General features: G+C 32.0%; 1 protein-coding gene across 4 annotated transcripts in view; it reads right to left on the minus strand.

Moving 5' to 3' along the window:
• Window positions 1-22,169, minus strand: part of SNX13 (sorting nexin 13) — a 123,282-nt gene that overhangs the window by 21,887 nt on the left and 79,226 nt on the right. For 2 of the 4 annotated variants that reach the window (XM_041727492.1, XM_041727494.1), the window contains 7 exons: window positions 19,839-19,938; window positions 18,479-18,672; window positions 11,753-11,857; window positions 11,000-11,132; window positions 8,993-9,030; window positions 4,670-4,739; window positions 479-618 (listed from right to left, as the gene is read on the minus strand). In XM_041727492.1, the coding sequence (XP_041583426.1) occupies window positions 479-618; window positions 4,670-4,739; window positions 8,993-9,030; window positions 11,000-11,132; window positions 11,753-11,857; window positions 18,479-18,672; window positions 19,839-19,938 (780 nt within the window). Of the gene's footprint in view, window positions 1-478; window positions 652-4,669; window positions 4,740-8,992; window positions 9,031-10,999; window positions 11,133-11,752; window positions 11,858-18,478; window positions 18,673-19,838; window positions 19,939-22,169 lie in introns of all 4 variants that reach the window. The other 2 variants (XM_041727491.1, XM_041727493.1) reach the window with 1 other exon arrangement.

The raw sequence follows: 22,169 nt of genomic DNA on the forward strand, positions 1-22,169 counted from the left end.
AGCCTGCTTCTGTCTCTTGCCTGTGTCTCTGCCTCTCTCTCTCTCTCTATCTCTCATGAATAAATAAAAATCTTAAAAAATAAAATAAAATAGCTATAATTCAATTATGTTGCCAAAAACAAAAACACAAAATATCCTGTAGTGATTGTCCCTATTTTAAACCAAACACCTCTGCAAAGCACCATACACACACATACATGTGTACACACACACTTAAAATCATAAATATACATTCATTTTAATTTTCCAAGGTAGACCACTGATATTTTGTCACTAGTCTACAATGGTTAGCACTGGTTAAAGATCAATTTATTGGTTAAATGTCTGAAATCATTCTAACATTATGTTGATTATATAAAAATTCTTACCTTATTTTCTTTTGCTTTGGTCAGTATCTTAGCATCCTCAGAACTATTTAGAATCAAATATCAAATCAGGACACAATGTAAAAGCACACCAACTTTAAAGGCCTCATTACCTGTTCAGTGATCCTCATATGGAAGTCGTGAAAGTCACTATACCGACGATAGGTTTTCCACATCTCCTCACTGTTAAGATTGCGCCGGTGTACAGTAATGGCATATAATGCATATGTCTTGCCATGATCATTACAAACGCCTGCCACAGCATATGGGTCATAGTCAGCATATACTAGTCATTTAAAACAAAATGAAGAGGAACAAAACACACAAAAAGGAGGAAGATGAAGAACAAAAACAAACAAAAAGAACATGAAATGAAGAAGAATTTGAAATGATAGACTAAGACCAAAGGATGTCACCAAAGGATAAAATAGATTCCCATCCTCTGTACTCACATTTACAAGATTTTACACATGATAACTACTTCATAAGTTTATGATGACACTACAAACCACATAGTGATATCTACTTTGGACTCTCTTCCTCAAGAGCTTGTACCTATTCTTAGTTATGATACCACACCACTACCTCATAATATAGTAGTATTCTTTAATAGAGGAAAAAATAACAGAAACAAAATCTTTCGTACTAGCCCTCACTATCCAGTTGTATGTATTTCAATTAAAATCTCTTCAACTAAACAGAAAGCAAAAGCCAATGAATAAGATTTTATACACATTTATGGCAAGTCTCTTTATTGTTTATAATATTCAAAAATTTACTAGTCATTTACTAGTCATACAGTGTACTTCATTCTGGAGATTTTTTTTAAAAGCATTTTCCTACTGACTTGTCACAAACTACTCAAGTGAGGTAATCTCTAAAATCAAAACCTGTTCCCATTTTGTACTAATCTTAAGAGACACACTTTGAGTCATTTTAATTTTCATTCCTATTTTTCCCTCTTCCTACCTCCTTCTACTGTCTTAGTTTACTAAGTCTCCACTTATCTATATCTACTCTATTTCTTAATTCATCCACTGACATCAATATCAATCACAATATATTTTTCTATGATTTTTTTCATAGTATTGCATTCTTGCCTTAGGTTTTATCTCTATTTTTAACATCACACAATCACTAGAAAATGGTGGACTCTAGACAAACCCGTGCTGGGAATCAAGACAAGCTTTCAATTTCTTGTGGATGACAAATACCTTTTCCAGACATGATCTTAGCATTCTTTGTTTTCTCCTCAGACACTAGGCGAAGTTACTTTAGCTCCTCTTTCATATCAAACTATGCTTTGTTACTGAGGGCTTCATGTGAAGGGTTGGGTTCCAGCTTACTATGGCCTTAGTCCATACTACCTCTTCAAAATGTGAGGGACATGAAAATGCTATCAAAATCAAAATAGCAGTATTTATGCTCCTGTGAGCTCCTTGGCTTCAACTCCACTTCACCTTCCTAAATTTATTTTTCCTCATGGTCTGTGGCACCTGTAGCTTTCTCCCTTTAGCTATTTTTATTTTCCTGTTTTCAGTGTGTGGAAGGCAGGATTTCCCATAGCACTTTAAACTACCATTCTGACCACAAGTATATATTGCTCTTCTAGTAATAAAAGATCCATAATTGTGTGTATGTGTGGGTAAAGTGGCCAAGTTTTGGAGCTAAATATTTTGTGTTTTATATATAATCAGGCAAAAAAAAGGCTTGCATATAGCATCTTAGTAAATTATTTTAATAACATAAAAACTAAAAATCTATACTGGCAAATGCAATTTGGGCAGAAGTGTCTTTAAGCTTTCATCAAAAAATTTTTTAAGATTTGTACTTTCTACTCAAAATTGTCCTTTTCTTTCTAATATCAGTGTTCCTGATTTGAATAAACATAAGACTAGGGTAGGGACTGACTTTGATCACCTCGCTCTCTGAGGCTATAACTATAGGTAACATTATTTATTACTCACTGTTCATTTCTTCCAGTCATCCTTCTCTCAGAAACCTATGCTATGCAGAACAAACTGCATAAAACCTTTTCATCCTGTAGAGAACTAGGACCACTCAATTGGATTAGCATGACTACAAGAGAATAGTTTTATCTGTTGTGTTCAAGATAGGTTTGGGGAAGGAAAACAGAAAGCAGAAGCCAATTAGGCAGCAATTCATAACCAATTAGAAGCTAACAAGAACAAGGAGAAGAGAAAGAACAGAAAAGAAATGAAGGGAAGAATGTAAGAAAGCAGTATGAAAAATAATAATCAGATTTATCACAAATTGATGGGCAGAAGAGCTCATGACTAGGGTGCATGCACAATAGGAAGAATAGTAAGATTGTGCAGAAAACAAAAAGGTAATTTGATTTTTAAAAAAGATAATGAGGTTGTATATACTGATAGAGATGATGTTAAGATATTATTGTAGAAATACTATGTTTTCATTAGGACACTGTTACAGCAGGTGATGTAAACTATTTGTCTCTAATCCATAATCAGATAAGAACTAGGACCAAAATTTAAATCAAACTCTTCACTAAGGACATTGCTTAATTTAGCTAATATTTTTTAAAGCAAGATTCACAAAGAAGAGAATATGCACTAGTCCATGGACCACTCCTTGATTAGCTCTTCACTAGACTCTAAGCTCTACTTCCTGTAATAAAGAAGTTAAAAACAAAATCCAGACTCAAAGAGACTTTGGAGTCCAAATGGTCAAAGATTTATTTGAGCAAACACTAATATATAATGTCCACTCATATATAATTACTAATGTAATTAATTAGTCCCATAATAACCCTATGAGGTAAATATCATTATTATCATTCCATTTTATGGATGAGGACATTACAGAGAAGTTAAGGAACTTGCCCAAGGTCACCTATTAAGTGGCAGAGCTGAGGTTTGAACCCATGCAAATGAGCAAAAAGTTATGCTCTTAACAACTATATTATGTGCCTCTTTAGTATTTATACATAATTTATTTGACAGAAATAACAATTTATTAAAAATGCTAAGTACAGTGCTTCCATACATTTTAAGAAGCTTTAAACACTTGTTGAATAAATGGACAAAGCAGCTGGAAAAATCACAACTTTCAGAGAAAAGAAAAGTTCTTCATAAAAAATATAGACATGAGTATCTTCCTTGAGACATAAAGTTTAAGGTCTTCAAGAAAGAAATAAAGGACAAACACTAAACATCTGCAGTTTAAAAAGACTTTCATATTTGGAAAACTAATGAAGAAAGATTTTTTAAAAGAACTTTAAAATTTCAGGAAGGAAAAGTGAAACAACTATAACAAAAGCTAGAAAGAAAAGCAATAAAACCTCTGGTTTTATTGACAAAGTTGTTATCTAGTAACCTTTACAAGTAATGTATGCACTGACTGTAAAGGATAAAAGAACAACTTAGACAGCAATTATAAATAACTTATGTCAGAAATATGGCAGGGAACACAATGCAAAATGAGACTCCAGCTCCAGGGGAAGCAAAAGAAAACAGATATTTAAAAAATGCAAATTATCTTTTAAACTATACTTGCACTATAAAATCTCTTTTTAGTTACCTAAACTGTAAGCATGAAATTGAACTGAGATACCTCAGTATGGTAACATTTCAAATGTAATCTGACAGACACACTCCTATAGTCTGGAAATAGTGAGAAGTTGGATAAGCAAGCCACCATTATCTACTACTCACTGGCATTATATAATAACCCATTGGCAAGGATGGAAATAGATTCTTTTTTCAATTCACTAACCATTTTGCGCGTATGCTGAGTCACAAAATTTTAGAGGTTTCTCACCTCATCCAAGCATTTCTTAAGCTTCTGTAAACTCCTATACAAAAGTTTCATTGACCCACTTATCTAGTGTGACTCTGCATATATAAAAAAAATTGACCTAAAATCTGCCCCAAGCTATTTAAAAAGAATTATACAGACAATTATCAGCAAGACACAACAAGAAGAGGAAAAGATTGGGTTTCAAGAGTTTATTAGTAGTAACAAAATGCTTAGAATTTAAAATTTTCCAAATGTTAACAGTAAAAACCTTAAGAGAAAGAAGGTACACAAGTACATCATAACATATACACAAAGTACTATAAACATGATATAAAGTATATATCAAACCATATATAACAAGTAAATAAACGCAGAATTTAATGAAAAACATGCTGCAGAAAAAAATGTAACTTAAAAAATATAACTACAAAACAGAAAAATGGTTTGTAAAAATAAATGTGGAAAATAATTCAGGAGTAATAATAATAATTTTTGAGTAATAATTATACCACAGAGTCTCTTACCAGTGTCTGAAATGTAAGCATGAAGTTGTACTGAGTCATCAGAAGCTACATTTGAAAGGTCATCTAAAGACTTGGAAAAAAAAAATTTTTAATATTTTAATTTTATAGGAAAAAAGTGTTAAAGCATTCTATATCATATATACCTTACTCATCTTTGGTCCCATGTAGAGTTTATATTATTTGTATCCCTCTCCCAATAATAATCCTCTCTATTTATACTAACAGTAGAGAGAAAATCCACAATTAAAAAATTATAAAACAAAGTAATTCAGAAATCAACTTAGTACATTGATCATTTCTTCCTTCATTGCTTATCCATATACCAACATTTGCTGCTTCTCAATTATATTCAATGCAGAAGAAGGAAAAAAATATGGATAAAAATAAGTAGACATGTTCTTATCATTTTTTTAATGTTGAAGTATACTAGAGCCAATTCGTTATTACTTAACATTCTTGTTAATTCAGAAATAATTTTAGATTCCTTATCTATAAAATGAGCATAATAGTACCTACACATCATTGGGTTATGAAAGAATTAAACAAGAAGACATGTAAAACATTTATTAAGACTGCCTAACACAAAAAAATGTTACCTATTATTTTGATTTCTTATAACATGAAGTGAATCCAGAGTCTAAGACAGATTTTAAATAATTTTCAAAAATAATTCCACAAACAAAATTATTACTGAGTTACCCAAAATGAATCTTTTTTTCAACTATGGCCCTTCAGTTTAAATTTAAGACTTTTTTTGCCTCATATACACATACCCACAAATACTCAGAAGGGCACATAATGACAGACTGCACAGAAAGAGTTAACTTGAGTCACCTATATTTATAATAATAATAATAATATCATTATATATTTGAAGTTACTAAGAGGGTAAATCTTAAATGTTCTCAATACAAAAAGAAATGGTAATTATGTTGTGTGATGGAGAGGTTAGCTAACCCTACTGTGGCAACCATTTTGTAATATCAAATCAATATGTTGTACATCTTCAACCTACAAATGTTTTATGTCAGTTATATCTCAATAAAGCTGGAAAAAAGTAAACAGCAAAAAAGAGTTTACTTGAAATTGCTCTCCTAGAAAGGACTGCTTCCAAGCCTGGCCCTTGGATGACATCTAGGAAGTTAGAATTAGGGAAGGTTCCCACCATTCTTTAACTGCTAAGAATGGTTCACCATACCTAAACTATTTGTGTAACTGTTTATGCTGAACACCTACTTTCCTTCTGGGAGTTTGGAATTTTAGTATGTACTAACCAGAGATTTGCCTTTGTGACCTACATCCAGTGAAAACCCTGGTCACTTAGTCCTAGATAAGCTTTCCGGGTAGGCAACATGTCACATGTGTTGTCACATTCATTGCTGGAGGAATTAAGTTAGTCCAACCTGACTTTCATGGGAGAGGATTCCTGGAAACTTGTACCTGGTTTTCTCTAGATTTTGTTACATTTACCTTTTTTCTTTGATGATTTTGCTTTAAATCCTCTCTCTCTGATAAATCCTACCCATGAGAGTCTGACTATCCTGAGGCCTATAAGTCCTCGTCTTAGTAATCAATGAATATAGAAATGGGCTTGGGGACCTCTGACACACAGACATTATAAGATTCAGACATATCTTACACTTCAAAAACCACAGGATCTTACTAGAAGAGTCATTTAAATAGCTTAAATGCAGCCATACATATGACATAAAGCCATTTAAATTAAGGCAACTGCATTCTAAGAAGAAAGCCAAAAGAGTTCTTCTAGTGAAGATTGTTTAGTGAAGAGAAAAAAAAATGGCAATAACATACAGATAATCGACAGTATTTTCCTGGTCAAGTCAAGGGGATGAATCATTAAATTAAAATAGGTCTAGTCGGGCTCCCGGTGCATGGAGCCTGCTTCTCCCTCTGCCTGTGTCTCTGCCTCTCTCTCTCTCCGTGACTATCATAAATAAATAAAAATTTAAAAAAATAAAATAAAATAAAATAGGTCTAGTTCAGGCTTCACCAGTGATACCCTAAGAGACTTCAGCTAAATCAACCAGTTCTTGTACCTCAGTCTTCCCAATGGTATAATGGTGTGATGCTTGCTCTACAACTCTGTCAGTTTATAAAATGAATTATAATGCTTTGAAAAGAAGTAGAGTGTGCTTATTTTTAAGTCGTCATATGATCTATAATAAAACATCTTGATAGAAATACAACCTTTGCTTTAACATTACAGAGAAAACAGAATATTCCACAAAATTTAGATTGTTGTTTACTGTGATCTTCTTCCAATTAGAAGCTATCACAGAGAATATAAAACAATTGTTTTTCAAGATATACTTTTGTTATTACTATTATTGTTATTGTTAACCCTCCTTGGCAGGTAATATTTCAACAGCTAGCCACATGCTACTCTTTACTTTAAACATGTTAGCATCTTATACTATGCAATCCAGGAGTTATTAGAAAACTTTATATCTAAATATCTTTTTAGCACTTAAACAATTAATAAATATTATTTTCATTAAATATAATGAAACAATCCAATGAAACATCTCTTAATCATTAGTCACAGGTATAATGCAAATGTAAACATAAAGTAGATTATATAAAATAACAATTGGTAAAATAATATTAACCACACACTGATTTAGAACTATATTATTTGATAAAAGAAACTGTGATTTCAGAACAAGTACACTAATGCTGTCCTGAAATAAAATACAGTGTGTAAAGTAATCCTTGGGTTAAAATTCTTGAACTGCTTGCAAAAACATAAATTTTTTTTAACATTATGCTAAGGCAAAAAATGAAAATTCAGATTTACTGTGATAATCCACACAACTACAATGGAACTGCTAGAAATGTTTAAAATTTACCTGCCAATCTCAATGAAAAATGAGTAAGTTACCACACATTATTTTCTTTGTTTACTATACTGGAAAAAACTACTATGACCTATTTTTCAATCTTAAAACTACTTTTAAAGTGCAGCTACCCACTAAAATTTGTCTATATTTAAAAAGAAAGATTCCAAAGGAGTCCAGCTACTTAAAAGCTTAAATTTAATAGATTTATATGAATAACAAAATACTGCATGTCACTGACCTCAAGTGTGACCTTTGTCAAATGAGACTGCCTGGTTTATATCACTACATAACAAAGGAACTGCTCTTAGGTTAAAAGGCATTTATTCCAAATATGGAACAAAGTAAAAAAAAAAATTGTTACTAGTGTTCAAACACTCCTACAAGTACTATAAATGTGAATACTTGAAATTTCAAATGAATAAAAAGTTTCATATTTGGAAATTTTCTCACATAATACTTCCTTCATGCTCTACAAGTTATTCCTTTTTGTGATAGGGCTATAGATTATAACAAACATACGGTAATGATACCAAATGATTTAAAAAAATATTTTAAATGTTACATCATATCTGATATTAGCACTATGGCTGACTGCTTCAGTGTTTTGTTAAATGTACTTCATAGACTAATAAAACAATAAGGTTATTTTTTGAAATAAATATAGCAATACAGAAGACAACTAAGATAATGGACCTCTAGACCATTCAGCTATTAAAAAAGTCTGAAAGAAAAAGTAATGTGGGTAGAATGAAAAACAAAGCAAATACTCTCTTCCTAACTGCCCCCCAAAAACTCCGGACTAAAACTTCTATTGAACAAGTATTTCTTCTTAGCAACATTTTATGAAAGAAGTTATTCATGACAGGGATGGATATATAAAAGAACTGAAATATTCATTACTTCACACTTCACTTTGAATGTATAAAATGCCAATGACAGCTTACATGCTAAAAATACATCATTCTTAAAGCCATAATCATAAGATAAAGTTGCTTAATTTAATATAAGGGTTTAAGATTAAAATTTTTTTACCACTTGAACTGGTTACAGTGTGCACTTTAAGAAATACCTGGAAGTTTTCAGATATCCTACTAATTTTATATTTCTTTTCTACATACAAAAAGAAAAAACTAATTTCACTATAAACATTTATAAGTCACATTTACTATCCAACATATCACTAATCAAAAAGTAATTTCAAAAAACTAAATATTGGGATTGAAAATAATGAAGTCACCTTTTTATCAAATACAACTGAATTACAGGTGACAAGCACATTTTTAAAAATGAAAATAAATTTCAGAAGCTGTTATATATGAATTTAACATTTCTTTTAAAGCAAGTAACTTCTTATAATTAATGATGAGAGCTTCTAATATATCATTTATTTATGTATGTTAAAGTTTACCTTTTATAATATTTTCAAGTCACTTTAATAACTAAGTTATTTAATAATACTTACCAAATTTATGCTTCCAGTAGGAGACCCATTAAAAGATTCTGTGGGAAGGGATAGTCAACTTAGGATACAGTAAAAAAAAAAACTTTTGAAAGAGTTGTTTTATCTGAGGTTCAAATACCAAGAATGAAAGTCACCCAAGCAAAGACATAACAAAAAAGCAGAGAAAATTGTGTTATACTACTCCCAAATACCTGCTAACCTTTAGGCCTCATTTTTCTTCAAAAAGCCACAGATTCCCGAGAAAATATATACGTGCCTGATTTGCACATGCCCCCGCCAAATACCAAAAATAGGTGTTCATGTATAGGAGAGCAATGATTAAGTATTCTATCCTTATAGTATATCATATGAAGTTGTCTGATACAATGTAAACATGAGGAAAACACTGAAGAATGAAATTCATTAGGAAATGTTACAAGAATGTTGATAGTTCTGTCTCACTGGATTAAGAAATACTACAATTAAAATTTTTCTTTTGTGCAAAGAATAAAAAGATTGGTTTATATACATAATATATCTATTATGTCCACTTATTCTTGGTAGTTTGGCTCAAAACATTGTAATGCTAGATACTTAAATTAACATTTAATTAACAGAACAAGATATATAAAACTTCATATGTAATGCCATTTAATTAAAAAGTAGAGATCATTTTTAAAAGTAATGTTAGAGAGCTAAGTCTTAATTATACATTATTAAAATTAACATCTTTTCCCTTAATGTTTTATTCTGTATGTGAGCACACGAAGTTACCAATTATTTTTTTTTTTTATCTCTTTTTTTTTTTTTTTTTTTTTTTTTATGATAGTCACAGAGACAGAGAGGCAGAGACACAGGCGGAGGGAGAAGCAGGCTCCATGCACCGGGAGCCTGATGTGGGATTCGATCCCGGGTCTCCAGGATCGCGCCCTGGGCCAAAGGCAGGCGCCAAACCACTGCGCCACCCAGGGATCCCGAAGTTACCGATTATGATGCCCCTCTGTTAAAAACAGTAATGATAGGGTACCCCTGGGTGGCTCAGTGGTTTAGCGTTTGCCTTCCGCGCAGGGCGTGATCCTGGAGTCCCAGGATCAAGTCCCGCATCAGGCTCCCTGCATGGAGCCTGCTTCTCTGTCTGCCTGTGTCTCTGTCTCTCTGTCTCTCTCTCATGAATAAATAAATAAAATCTTTTTTTTTAAAGTAATGATATATGGTGAAGCAATATTCATATACAACTTAAAGTTAACATATGGCTTCAGCACTACTTAGGAGATTATTTATGAATCTGGATCTCTAAATGTGTCTTTTACAAAGAGGCAGTTGGTGTTGCTTTCAAGTTTCAATAACTCTAAATGCCCAAGATCATTTCTTGGTTTCTCAGACCTAGGGTCACAAAAAGTAAACAGGAAATTCTACCAAGGATTACCCCTTAGTTAATAGTAAGGTGATAATTAAAATGAGCAAATAGTTCTCTATCCTCCTTATTCAATTATATACCTCCTATTTCCTTCTGTGGTCTGCCTACCTCTTAAATCTTTCCACCAAAGACAAATCAAGGTAAAAGAGGAATCAGAAGCAAAACAAGGTGTAATTTACTTTTGTTATCAACAATATGAAGATCCAGAAATAGAATCTAAAATCAATCTAGGCCCACATTTTGTCAAGAATTTGATAACTGTCTATAAACACGAAAAAACAAGAGAAAGTACGATTTGATACGGTGAGAAAAATAATGTGATTAAAATTAAAACAGGAAGCATTATATAAATATTTTTTAAAAGAATCTGTGACCACGTTATAGCAAAAGAGAAATACTAATCTGTTATTAAATTTTCAACATCTTAATTTAGTGTAGTAACTAAACTCTGTCATTCATTTCTAGAGATTTAAATATTTTACAATTTATATTGGGCTTCAAGGCATTTTTTATCTTGCTTAAAACATCATTTTTTGGTAAACTATATATATAGAAATACATGTACACACACACACACACACACACACAAATATGCGCGTAAGCCACCTTACCTCCATCACCATCATCTGATCCTCTGAAACTAGGATCTTTTAACATATCCAGCTCAGCTAACATGCGCACATAAAGTGCATTCTGTCTGAAGGAAGGATAAAATCTTTCATCTCGTAGCATCAATTCATAAACCTTATTGAAATAAATCAAGATATTCCATCATTAATAGAGATAATGTACTACTTTCCAATAATAAGATTTCACCAAAAGCTAGGAAGAGGTCTTGCTATAATGAATCATTATGGTTCCATATCTATGAGGCCAGCAATAAGCCTACATCACAACATCACAACTAATGATTTCTCAACTAATTTCACCTAATGTACCTAACTGCATTGAAAACGGTCCCACTGAAACAGAGGTCACATGACAGCTTATATGTATAATGTTCCAGGAAGTAGTGTTCTCTATGAAACAAGTTCACACAAAGGCTCCAGGAACAGAGTAAAATAAATTTAAGTCAGGTAATTTACACATCATCAACTCATGAAATTCTAAGACTATTTGTCTGATCCTTGAGTCAGATTTTCTTTTTCAGATTTAAATAACCCAACATAAGAATTTTCCTCATTTGTCAATTAAATAAACAAAAAACTAGCCTACCTTTTTCGTTTATGAGAAGTGTTAAATTATCTTTTTAGTTACCACTATATTTTTATGTTTCACTAACCTTTTAAAAAATGAATTACATGCATATAATATACATTTTTTTTCATTAAGAAAGATTTAATGATAGATGCTATATACAATACCTTCCTTTGAATGTCATCAAAGATTTCAGGGGTTGGATCTTCATGATTCAAAGTATCTGCTAATTTTGCCACCAAATAATCATCAACGGTAACTCTTGGAGATGCCTAACAAACAGAGAAAAATAATAGTAGTAATGACTTTTTAAGTTTCTAAATACAAGTTAATTCTTTAGAGTAGAAGAACTACATAATGGAACTATATTATTGAAGTAATTGGTAAAAAATCCTTGGCTTGTAAACACCATGTAGCTGTTTAAGGAGGCTGAAATAAGAACCAAATCTTCTTGTCATCATGTAGTATAAAGTAGATGGGGAGACAAACATGAATTTAAATCTTGACATTTGCTTAGTTACCTCTCAAGAGGCTTCATTTCCTCAATCTGCAAAATGGAGATAATCCACCTATGGTTATTGTGTAACCATATTAATATGTAACCATAAGGCATACTAGCACAGTGTCTGGCACACAGGAAACAATGTCATGAGGAATTAGAGTTTAATATCCAGTAGTCCTGGATATGTATTTAACACGATTGCCAAAAGAGTAAGGCACTTGTTACTTACTTAACACTAGAAATAATCTTTTTAAATAGCCTTTGAAGAGACTACCCTTCTCCTAAATTTGGCTTTATAATGCTGCAGCAAAGTTCCAGTATGATATGGGAGGGCAAAAAACATAAAAAGTTAATTTCTTCTAACAACTTCCATTTTAAATTGCATAATATGACAGATATGCCCCAGAAATATAAAATTTAATGTTCAATGTGAAAAAATTTCTTTATTGAAAGAAAAAAATGCTGAAAAGCTAGAAATATCATCATCTTCGGCATACCAACTTCTGAATTTTTAGCTCTGAAGGCTCTGGAGAATAAATTAGTAATAAGGATGTTAACTTCTAAAGAAACCTGCACAAGAAAGCATTGTTTAAATAATTAAAATATGCTACCCAATAGAATATCCAAGGAAAAGAGTGGATAAATACAGAAAAGGGAAAAGATTTAAAGAATAAGTAAACAGCAGAGCATAAATATGTAGGAAAAGGCCTATCCAATGTCTAATGCTCCCTGGTTCATCCAACATTCTAGTTGGTAAACCCAAGAAGGTTGTGTGGTGGGTGGGGTTTTTTGAAGGAGGAAGGGAAGGGTTCTTATTTGTTGTTTGTGTATGGGAGGATGTGATGTTGTGGTGCGTATGTGTTTTTCCCTGAAACAAAAAAAGAACTGAACAACTTCCAAGTATGTGACAAAAATTAAGGAGGAACTAGTGTTAGCTAGTTTTGTCCTTCTGGTTGCCCTCCAAGCTCATGAAACTCAGTTTCTAGGAAATAAGAAGATGCAAATTTGAAAAATCATAACATTTTACATTTAAGTTTACTTTATCCTATAGTTTCAAATATATGGAACGGGATTAGGACTCACCCTTGTATAACGTGACCAACACTTTTAAAGAGTTATCTTGGGGACACAACCAACCAGATCTCCCCCCCTCAAAAAAAGTAATAGAGAAAAAATATTTATGTATTTTCTTACTACTCTAACATAAAAATGCAAAAATACGCATTTTCCAAAATTATTAATCTGTATTCTGTACTTTTCTAGACAAATGTGGTTAAGCAAAACAGCAAGAGCACTAGTTAACAGCAGCAGTTAGTAATAGGACTAATTAAATAGATAATATTTGAGAAAAGCATAACTATTTAGGTTTTGTCCTTCAATATACAATTTAAGCTCTTTACTTTTATGCTCTTTAATAGGTATTTAAATATTGTAGGCTATATTATTGTGTATTGTTAAAATGCATAAATGTAAGACTTTTTAAAAGAGTATATATCTGCAATAAGACTAAACAGGTATTATCTACATTTAATTTAAAAAATTATTTTCTTTCTATTCCATGATCCCAAAGAATATTTTTACTTTTTGTGTTTCCTTTTTTAACAATACCTCCCTGATCTGCCTGGAGACTTCAGGACATCAGTTTTTTTCTTTTTTTTAAACCAAGTGGTATAGCTGATATAATCAAATACAAAATTCACTTTGACCTCTAACTCTGTTCTTAAGTCTATATCACATTTACTTCCCTTATCAGTTCAATGTGATGACATCAAATTAAGTAAATATCCTTTCAGTAAAATCATTTAGGCATAGAATAATGAGATTTTACTTACTAAAAACAGCAAGTTTTTAGATCAGTAAATCCAATGCATCTATGAATTTACCATATAGACTATCTACATCTAAAAAGCCTATTTTCAAAAAAAATAAAAAATAAAAAAATAAAAATAAAAAGCCTATTTTCTATGTCTAAAATGCCTATTTTAAACATTTCAAAGTCTAATGGATATCACTAAAAGTTATACCTCTCTTTCTCAAGGAAAATGGTTTTAAAACACACAGATCATTTAAAGTTGTGACAGGGAAGGTAGATTCCAAATAAATTATAGTTTTAGTAAAGAAACTGAGAAAATCTATTAAAAGCCAGCTGTCCCTTTCTTGTGATATTTTTTTCAGTTCTCAGCAGTCTCATTTAAAAAAAAAATAGTTATTTTTTTTCACTGTATGATTTTTTTAAATAGCCTACACGTATACAATTCAGATCAATCTATCCTTTTCTAGCCTCTTCAAAGATCATTTAACAGTTCTAGGAAAAAAAAAAAACACTTCTGTTTACCGTAATTCTTTTCACCATATTTATTCTTAATCTATTTTCAAATTAGGGGACACTATTCTTAACCCATTCTTTGAAAATATGAAATTTACTGCATGTCAAAATTTTAGCTTCTTTTCTATGGCTGGCAACAATGATAGCCATGTTGAAGCAAATGTCTAAAGAAGTTATTTTCTGGCATTTTTATAATGTCAAAAATATCATTATTTCTGAATGTTTTCAAGAAACTAAACTCTGACCAAAAAAACTCCACTATGAAAACCTCAATATCACATGTAGGTAAATGATACCCTGTTTTAGCAGTGTTGTATAAAAGAATATAGAATATAAGATATGTAGCAGGTAAGAGGTTTTCATTTTCTTTGGTAGGAAGTTTATGGACTGAAAGGAAGTTTGTTAAAATTTACATTTGCACTGTCTGCTAAATATACAAATATGTAAGTAAAGTTTGTTTTATGTTTTCTGCAATTTATTAAAATCTTAGAAATCAAGAAGATATTTAAAACTCCCATTTTTCTCAAATCAAAGTACCTAGTAGCAACGGGAAATATACTCTTGTTGCCACAATCTGATATAACACAAGATACTACAGAAAGCATGACTGCTGGTAAGATCTGCAAGAGTAAGTTCTAAATTTCCAACAGCCAAAACTTGTTATCAAAACTTCTCTCTTGTTTATACCTATAGGATGTTTCAGTTGAAAGCTGAATCATGAAATATAACTCTTTATAGTTCATTTGCAAAATTCAGTTTCCACATTTGCTTTTATATCCCCTTCTCCACTAAGACCAATCCCAAAATATGTTTTGCACATCATGCAGTATGGTTTTTTTTTTTTTTTTAAGATTTTTTATTTATTTAATTCAGAGAGAGAGACAGAGGCAGAGACACAGGCAGAGGGAGAAGCAGGCTCCATGCAGGGAGCCTGATGTGGGTGGGACTCGATCCCAGGTCTCCAGGATCACACCCTGGGCTGCAGGCAGTGCTAAACCGCTGCGCCACCGGGGCTGCCCCAGTCAGTATGTTTTATTTTGGTTATTTCCTCTCCCTAACCCAAGATATATGGCTCCTTCTATTTGTCATTAAAATGACCCAGTAGTTTAGTCTTCTTTTTTGGCAATGTCTAGGTCATGCTGATATTGGCACTGTCATCATTCTCATTTTCATTATTCACACTTTTAGAAAACATGGTTACCAAATTCATAATGTTAAATTCATAATGTATCACAATACACAGCACAGGACAGGAAAAGTAGAAGAGAGACTGTCAACATTCATGGTAACAATGCACTTAAGCCATACATGGAGTGCTACACAATGGAGAATCCATTATTGTGAACACCAAATAATGGCTGTCAATATTAGAAGCAAGGGGAAAAGACAGCAATTACTACCAAAGGTGGAAAATCCATGCCATAGTCATTTGACACTAAAATATTGCCTTCAGCCCTGAATTCTGGAACCATGAATTGGTTTTGTATTTTTTTCTCATTCTTCGCCATTCACTGCAAAAAAAAAAAGGACTTACTGTGTCCTGGAAAAGGGTTTCCCAAGACTCAGGATGACTTTCAATACTTTAAAAAGATACTAACTTTAAAAGAATAACAATTAAACTTATAGCTGATTTCTCACTGGAAATAATGAGAGCCAGAAAACAATGAAACACTATCTTTAAAATGCTGACAGAAGGGCACCTGGGTGGCTCAGTGGTTGAGCGTCTGCCTTTGGCTCAGCTGTGATCCCAGGTGGGATCGAGTCCCAGATCAGGCTCCCTGCAGGGAGCCTGCTTCTCCATTTGCCTGTCTTTCTCTCTCTCTCTGCATCTCTCATGCATAAATAAATAAAATCGTAAAATAAAATGTTGTAAGAAACTGACTTAAAAACTATTAATTTTAAAAAAAAAAAAAAAAAAAAAAAAAAAAAAAACTATTAATTTTTTATTTTTCCAATATTAATTGTAACCCATACTACTGGACTACATACAACAGAACTGACTCTATAACCTACTTTAAAAATTAACATAGAAAGACTTACATATATACACTAAAACTGAGTTTTTAAATAGCAGAAACTCTTGAATGTGTGCATGAAGAAACATGAACAGCAATATTCAGAACAGAAGTATAACAGAAAGCAAAGGGAAACAAACCAAACTGCTTATAAATATTTTCAAAAGTAAATAAACTCTTGTATATCTGTATGATGAAATACTTAAATGAAAATGAACTACATTTATATAAACCAATATGCATAAATTTCAATATAATAATAAGAATAAAAGCAATGCATATAGTATCATTCCATTTATATAAAGTTTAAAAAACAAAGCTAAGCAATATATTGCTTTAGAACATACATGTATGGTAAAATGATATGGCAAAGCAAGTGAATAATTACAGGAAATTGGTTTCATCACCAAGTAAGGAAACAGGTGAAAATGAAAGGTGAAGAATGTACTAAGGATCTTCAAAAGCACAGTAAATGTTCTATTTCTTCAGCTAGATAGGGAATATAAATGTGTCTGCTATATTATTACTCTTCAAAATGTACAGTCTTTTAAAAGTATGTTTCATACAAAAAAAATATAAGCAAATGGACTAAGCAGTTTTCAAATACAATTCACACTTAAAATTCAAATACAGTTTTTGTGCTAGTATGTATAAATTAAAAGGTATTATAGCATAACCATTACAAACACTGGAATGTGAGGAATTTTGAGGACTGTTGTATCCATATCGATGAAAGATACTGGCCTGTAGTCTCCTTTTCTAGTTTATTTATTTTTTAGAAAGATTTTTTTTTAATGATTTTATTTATTTATTCATGAGAGACAGAGGCAAAGAGAGAGGCAGAGGAAGGAGAAGCAAGCTCCATGCAAGGAACCCGATGTGGAACTCAATCCCGAAACTCCAGGATCACGTCCTGAGCCAAAGGCAGACACTCAACCATTGAGCCACCCAGGTGTCCCTCCTTTTTTAGTTTAAGGTAAAAATGTAAATTGCCATTTTGCGATCTTTCTTCTAACTAGGCATTTAAAGCAACATATTTCCCTCTAAGCACTGCCATAATTATTTCATCCCACAATTCCTATACATTGTGTTCTTATTTTCAATCAATTCAAAATACCTTCTATATTCCTTCTAATTTCTTTTTGATCCAGAGACTATTCAGAAATGTGATTTAATTTTTAAATATTTATAATTTCTCAAATTCCTTCTGTTAATTACTAATTAATTCTACTATGATAAAAGGAGATACTTTTTTATGATTTCCATTCTTTTAAATCCAGAGTTGCTTTATGGCCTAGCAAAGGCCATTGTCTATCCTAGACAATGTTCCACGTGAGCTTGAAAATAATATGTATTCTGCTATTGTTAGGGGAAGAATTCTATAGAAGTGCTAGGTCTAGTTGGTTTATAGTGTTCTTCAATTCTTGTATATCTTTGTCCCTTTGGTCAAATTTTTCCCTTTGGTCACTTTCTATTAATTGTTCTATCAGTTATTGAGTGGGTATTGAAATCTTCAACTATTATTGTTGAATTGTCTATTTCTCCTTTCACTTGTGTCAGGTTTTGTCCTATGTATGTGGAGGTTTTGCTGTTGTGTTTAAAACTGTTTTAACATTCTGATCAACTGACCCTTTTATTATTATAAAATGTTCCTCTCTAGTAACAATTTTTCTTTGAAAATCTATTGTTTACTATTAATATAGCCACTCCAGCTCTGTTTTGGTTACTGTTTGCATTATCTTTTCCCATTCTTTTATTTTCGATCTTTAATGTCCTTGAATCTAGCGTGTGTGTGACTTTGAATCTTGACTTTGACATTAGTATTTATGACCTTGGTAAAATTAATTCAATTTTCCAAACATGAGTTTCTTTACCTATAAAATAAGGATAGTAATATACAAAAAGACTTTTACCAGGATTAAATGAGACAATATTTGCAAGTAGCTGTGCCTGGTATGAGTAATGAATATTCATAAGCATTAAAAAATTATTACTATTACTAATGACTACCAAAGAAGATAAGAATATGGTAACGAAAATAGAGCCTCACCTTTTCTGATAAATACTGTTCATATATTCCAACAGCAGCTGCTCTTAAAAGGCCTTTAGTTTGGTTGGTTTGATGTTTTCCATCTTTCTGACGACTTAATAAAACTTCTAGTTGCTGCTGGGCTGTAACTCGGTATCCTTCCACTGTCATCCAAAAGAAGAGATGTGCCTGACCTCCAGTTTGCTGCATGTAATCTACCGAACAAAACCCATAACAACACAGATATTAATGTCAAACATTTTGGGTGCATGTAGCCACATGATAAGTTAACAAGAATTAAAGTTTCAAATACTCAAAATTCTACATTTTAAGTAAATACTTGAGGTAAAGAATACTTACATCACAAATCGGTTAGGTTAATAAGACCGTAGTTATGCAAAACACACAAATGGATGCACATTTTTTAAATCTCATTTTCCATGATAAAATTTCTAGAAGATAAAACTGCTATGGAAGGTTTCGTCAGAAAAAACTACATCAGTAACATTCAGCTTCTGTTCTCAGTAAAGATTAATTATAATACTAATATTTCTACAAATATTAAAATATCTTCAACAAGCCATATATTTATGTTTTTGGTCATGAAAATGAAGAATCGAATCAGAGAGGTTTACTGAAAATGTCCTCCAGATAAAAGCAATTTTGATGCATGGCTTATCACTGAACAATGCAGAGGTTAGGTAAGGGGCACTGACTCACCATACAGTCAAAAATCCACTTATAACTCCTGACTCCCCAAAACCATAACTACTAATAATCTACTACTGACTGGAAATCTTACTAATTACATAAATAGTTAATTAACACATATAACATTTTGTATGTACTCTATTCCTAAAGTAAACTAGAGAAGAAAGTGTTACTAAGAGAATAAGGAAAATACATTTGTTTTCCTATATTGTATTTATTGAATAAAATCCATGTATAAATAAATGAATCTGTGCAACTCAATTCCATGTTGTTCAAGGGTTAGCTATATTAATAAAATTAGTAAATTTTGTATATATTAAAATGATATAAAAACAAATTCCTTCCCCTATTCGTGCACAAAATGAGACGTTATAAACAGTGTGTGTTGCTGATAAAGTGCACTTTCTCAAATATTTAAATTCATAGAATCTCCTAGAATTTAAATAAGCAATTTAACAAATGCACATTAAGTTATAATAAGCATTTCTTTCCTTCTAAACAAAATATATCTCAACCTCTATGATTTCCAAAAAAGGGACACTTCAGAGAATGAAGAATGGAAAAAAGACATATTTAGCATGCTTAATATCAGGTATTTAAAGTGTAATAATATTTACAATTATTAACAATTTTAAGGGGTATATTATTTTCATAAAATGGATTTACCTACCCATAAAAAATTGTAGTGCAACATTGTCCACAAGAATGCTGTCCAGGGGGACTGTGCAAAGTTTCCCAAAGTTTGCTGCCAGTTTCACAGTATTTATTTCCTACAAATAAAAGTAAATGTGGGTTAATATTTCATCTATTCACTCAGTAGGTAAAAGATCTTTACATAAATATAAAAATATTAAACTAAAATGGAATAAAGTTTTTTTCCTTCTCAGTCATGTGGGTTCCCAAGAGTCTCAGCCTACAGAACCCCTAGTTATTTGAAGAGTTACTTAGTGAATATGCATTGAAAGTATGATAAGCATTCATTTCTTTCAATACAAAATAATTTTCTCTATCTACATATTCCAAATGAAAATGAACATTTTAGGAGCTAAAGGAGATGTCTGGAATGCTTACAATGTCCAAGAATAAGTAAATTCCAGCATTTTCAAGTAGAGACTGAAGTCTATCCACTGAGAAAACAAAATATTCCAAAAAAGTAATTTTGCTTCTAACAGAGTAAAAACTCTACAGTCTTCTATAGAAAATATGTTTCTTCTCAGACTACCTAAGTAATAAATTATATTTAGTTTTCAAATATAGCAAGGTAACTACATACAGATGAAAAAAAAAAAGTTCAAAATTAAGAGCATCTACATCTCAAGCACTGTGCTATGTACATTATACATATTACTTATTTATTCTACCAATAATCCCATTGGATAAATAACACCTACCCCACTTAACAGATAAAAGAAGGCTGAAATCAGATAGGCTGCCTATGATCACAGAGCTGGCAAGAATGACTTCATGTTTTCAAAACCTGCAGCCTCTCCCATTAAAACCCATGATGTTTCTGTGACCTGTACTCACCAGTTTCTCCGTATTCTTAAATCCTTATCTCACAACCCTCTATTTAAAAAATAAAAAAGATCAGAAAATTTTTCTGCAAGTTAGACAGGCCACCTTAATTAGGGGCAGATCCTAAATTAGATGTAGATAGTACATAAAGGAGAATGAAGAGAACTTGAGAAAAGGAAAAAACTTCCTCCTAATTAGTATTTCCCTTCATATAAATACTGTATAATAATAGATAACTGAATTACAATGTCTGGCATAAAGCAACCTAGCATAAGTATATGTTTTCTCCTATCTAAATCCTCTATCTTTGGGGGATCCCTGGGTGGCTCAGTGGTTCAGCGCTTGCCTTTGGCCTGGGGCGTGATCCTGGAGTCCCAGTATCGAGTCCCATATTGGGCTCTCGGCATGGAGCCTGCTTCTCCCTCTGTCTGTGTCTCTGCCTCTCTCTCTCTGTGTGTATCATGAATAAATAAATAAAATCTTAAAAAAAATAAAAACAAAAATAAAAATAAATCCTCTATCTTCAAACTTACCTCTTCTTTCTCTTTCCCAAAAGCAGCTCTACAGATATGGAATGCACAAGACTATTCACTACAACTTTATTTGTAATAAAAAAGATAAAGGGCCTTCTAAGATTTCAAGATGAGTAGTATGGTTAAAAAACTTCATCTCTGTGGAGATTCTGATTGTTCTTCCCAAGAAAAAATACTATTTGACCCGAGCTACTAAAAAGGTAAAGTTTGATATTCAAAATAGAATTGATGGGCTTCAAAAAAGATATCTAAATTTTCAAGGGATTTGCTATCAAAATGTGTCTGGACACTGGGGTGCCTGCCTAGGTGGCTCAGTCAGTTGAGCATCCAGCTCTTGATTTCGGCTCAGGTCATATTCTCAGGGTCCTGGGATCAAGGCTTACTTTGGGCTCCATACCCAGTGGGGAGTCATCTTAAGGATTTGCTCTCTCTCTCTCTCTCTCTCTAGCCTTCTCTCTCTGTCCCTCCCCCCGTTCATGCAAACACACTCACAAAATAAATACAAAATCTTAAAAAAAAAAAAAAAAGATGTCTAAACAAACAGATTTAAAAAAAAAATGATGCTGAAAAATCATTCTAACTCTAAGGCCTAGATAAGGTAAACTAATGAAAGAAACAATAAGCATAAGTAAAACTGTATCATTCAGCTATATTGAATGTACGTGGGTATATAATTTTAAAATACAGTTAACTGAAACAAAGACATACATACATGTACACTCAGGTATATGTACACTCAGGTATACGTACACTCAGGTATACGACAAATGTGGGCCTCAAGAAATGGGAGTTAATTAATCCAGCAAACTAAACTCGAGATTTATAAAACTAAGTCTCCTATTCCTTAAGAAATTTAAATACATTGCAAAATTACAGCCCCAGAGAGTCATAATAAATTTCCAAACTAGAAAACCAGCCAAAAAAAAAAAAAAAAAAACCACTTGACTACACTA

This window comes from Vulpes lagopus, chromosome 13 (genome assembly GCF_018345385.1).
Source record: "Vulpes lagopus strain Blue_001 chromosome 13, ASM1834538v1, whole genome shotgun sequence".
NCBI lineage: Eukaryota > Metazoa > Chordata > Mammalia > Carnivora > Canidae > Vulpes > Vulpes lagopus.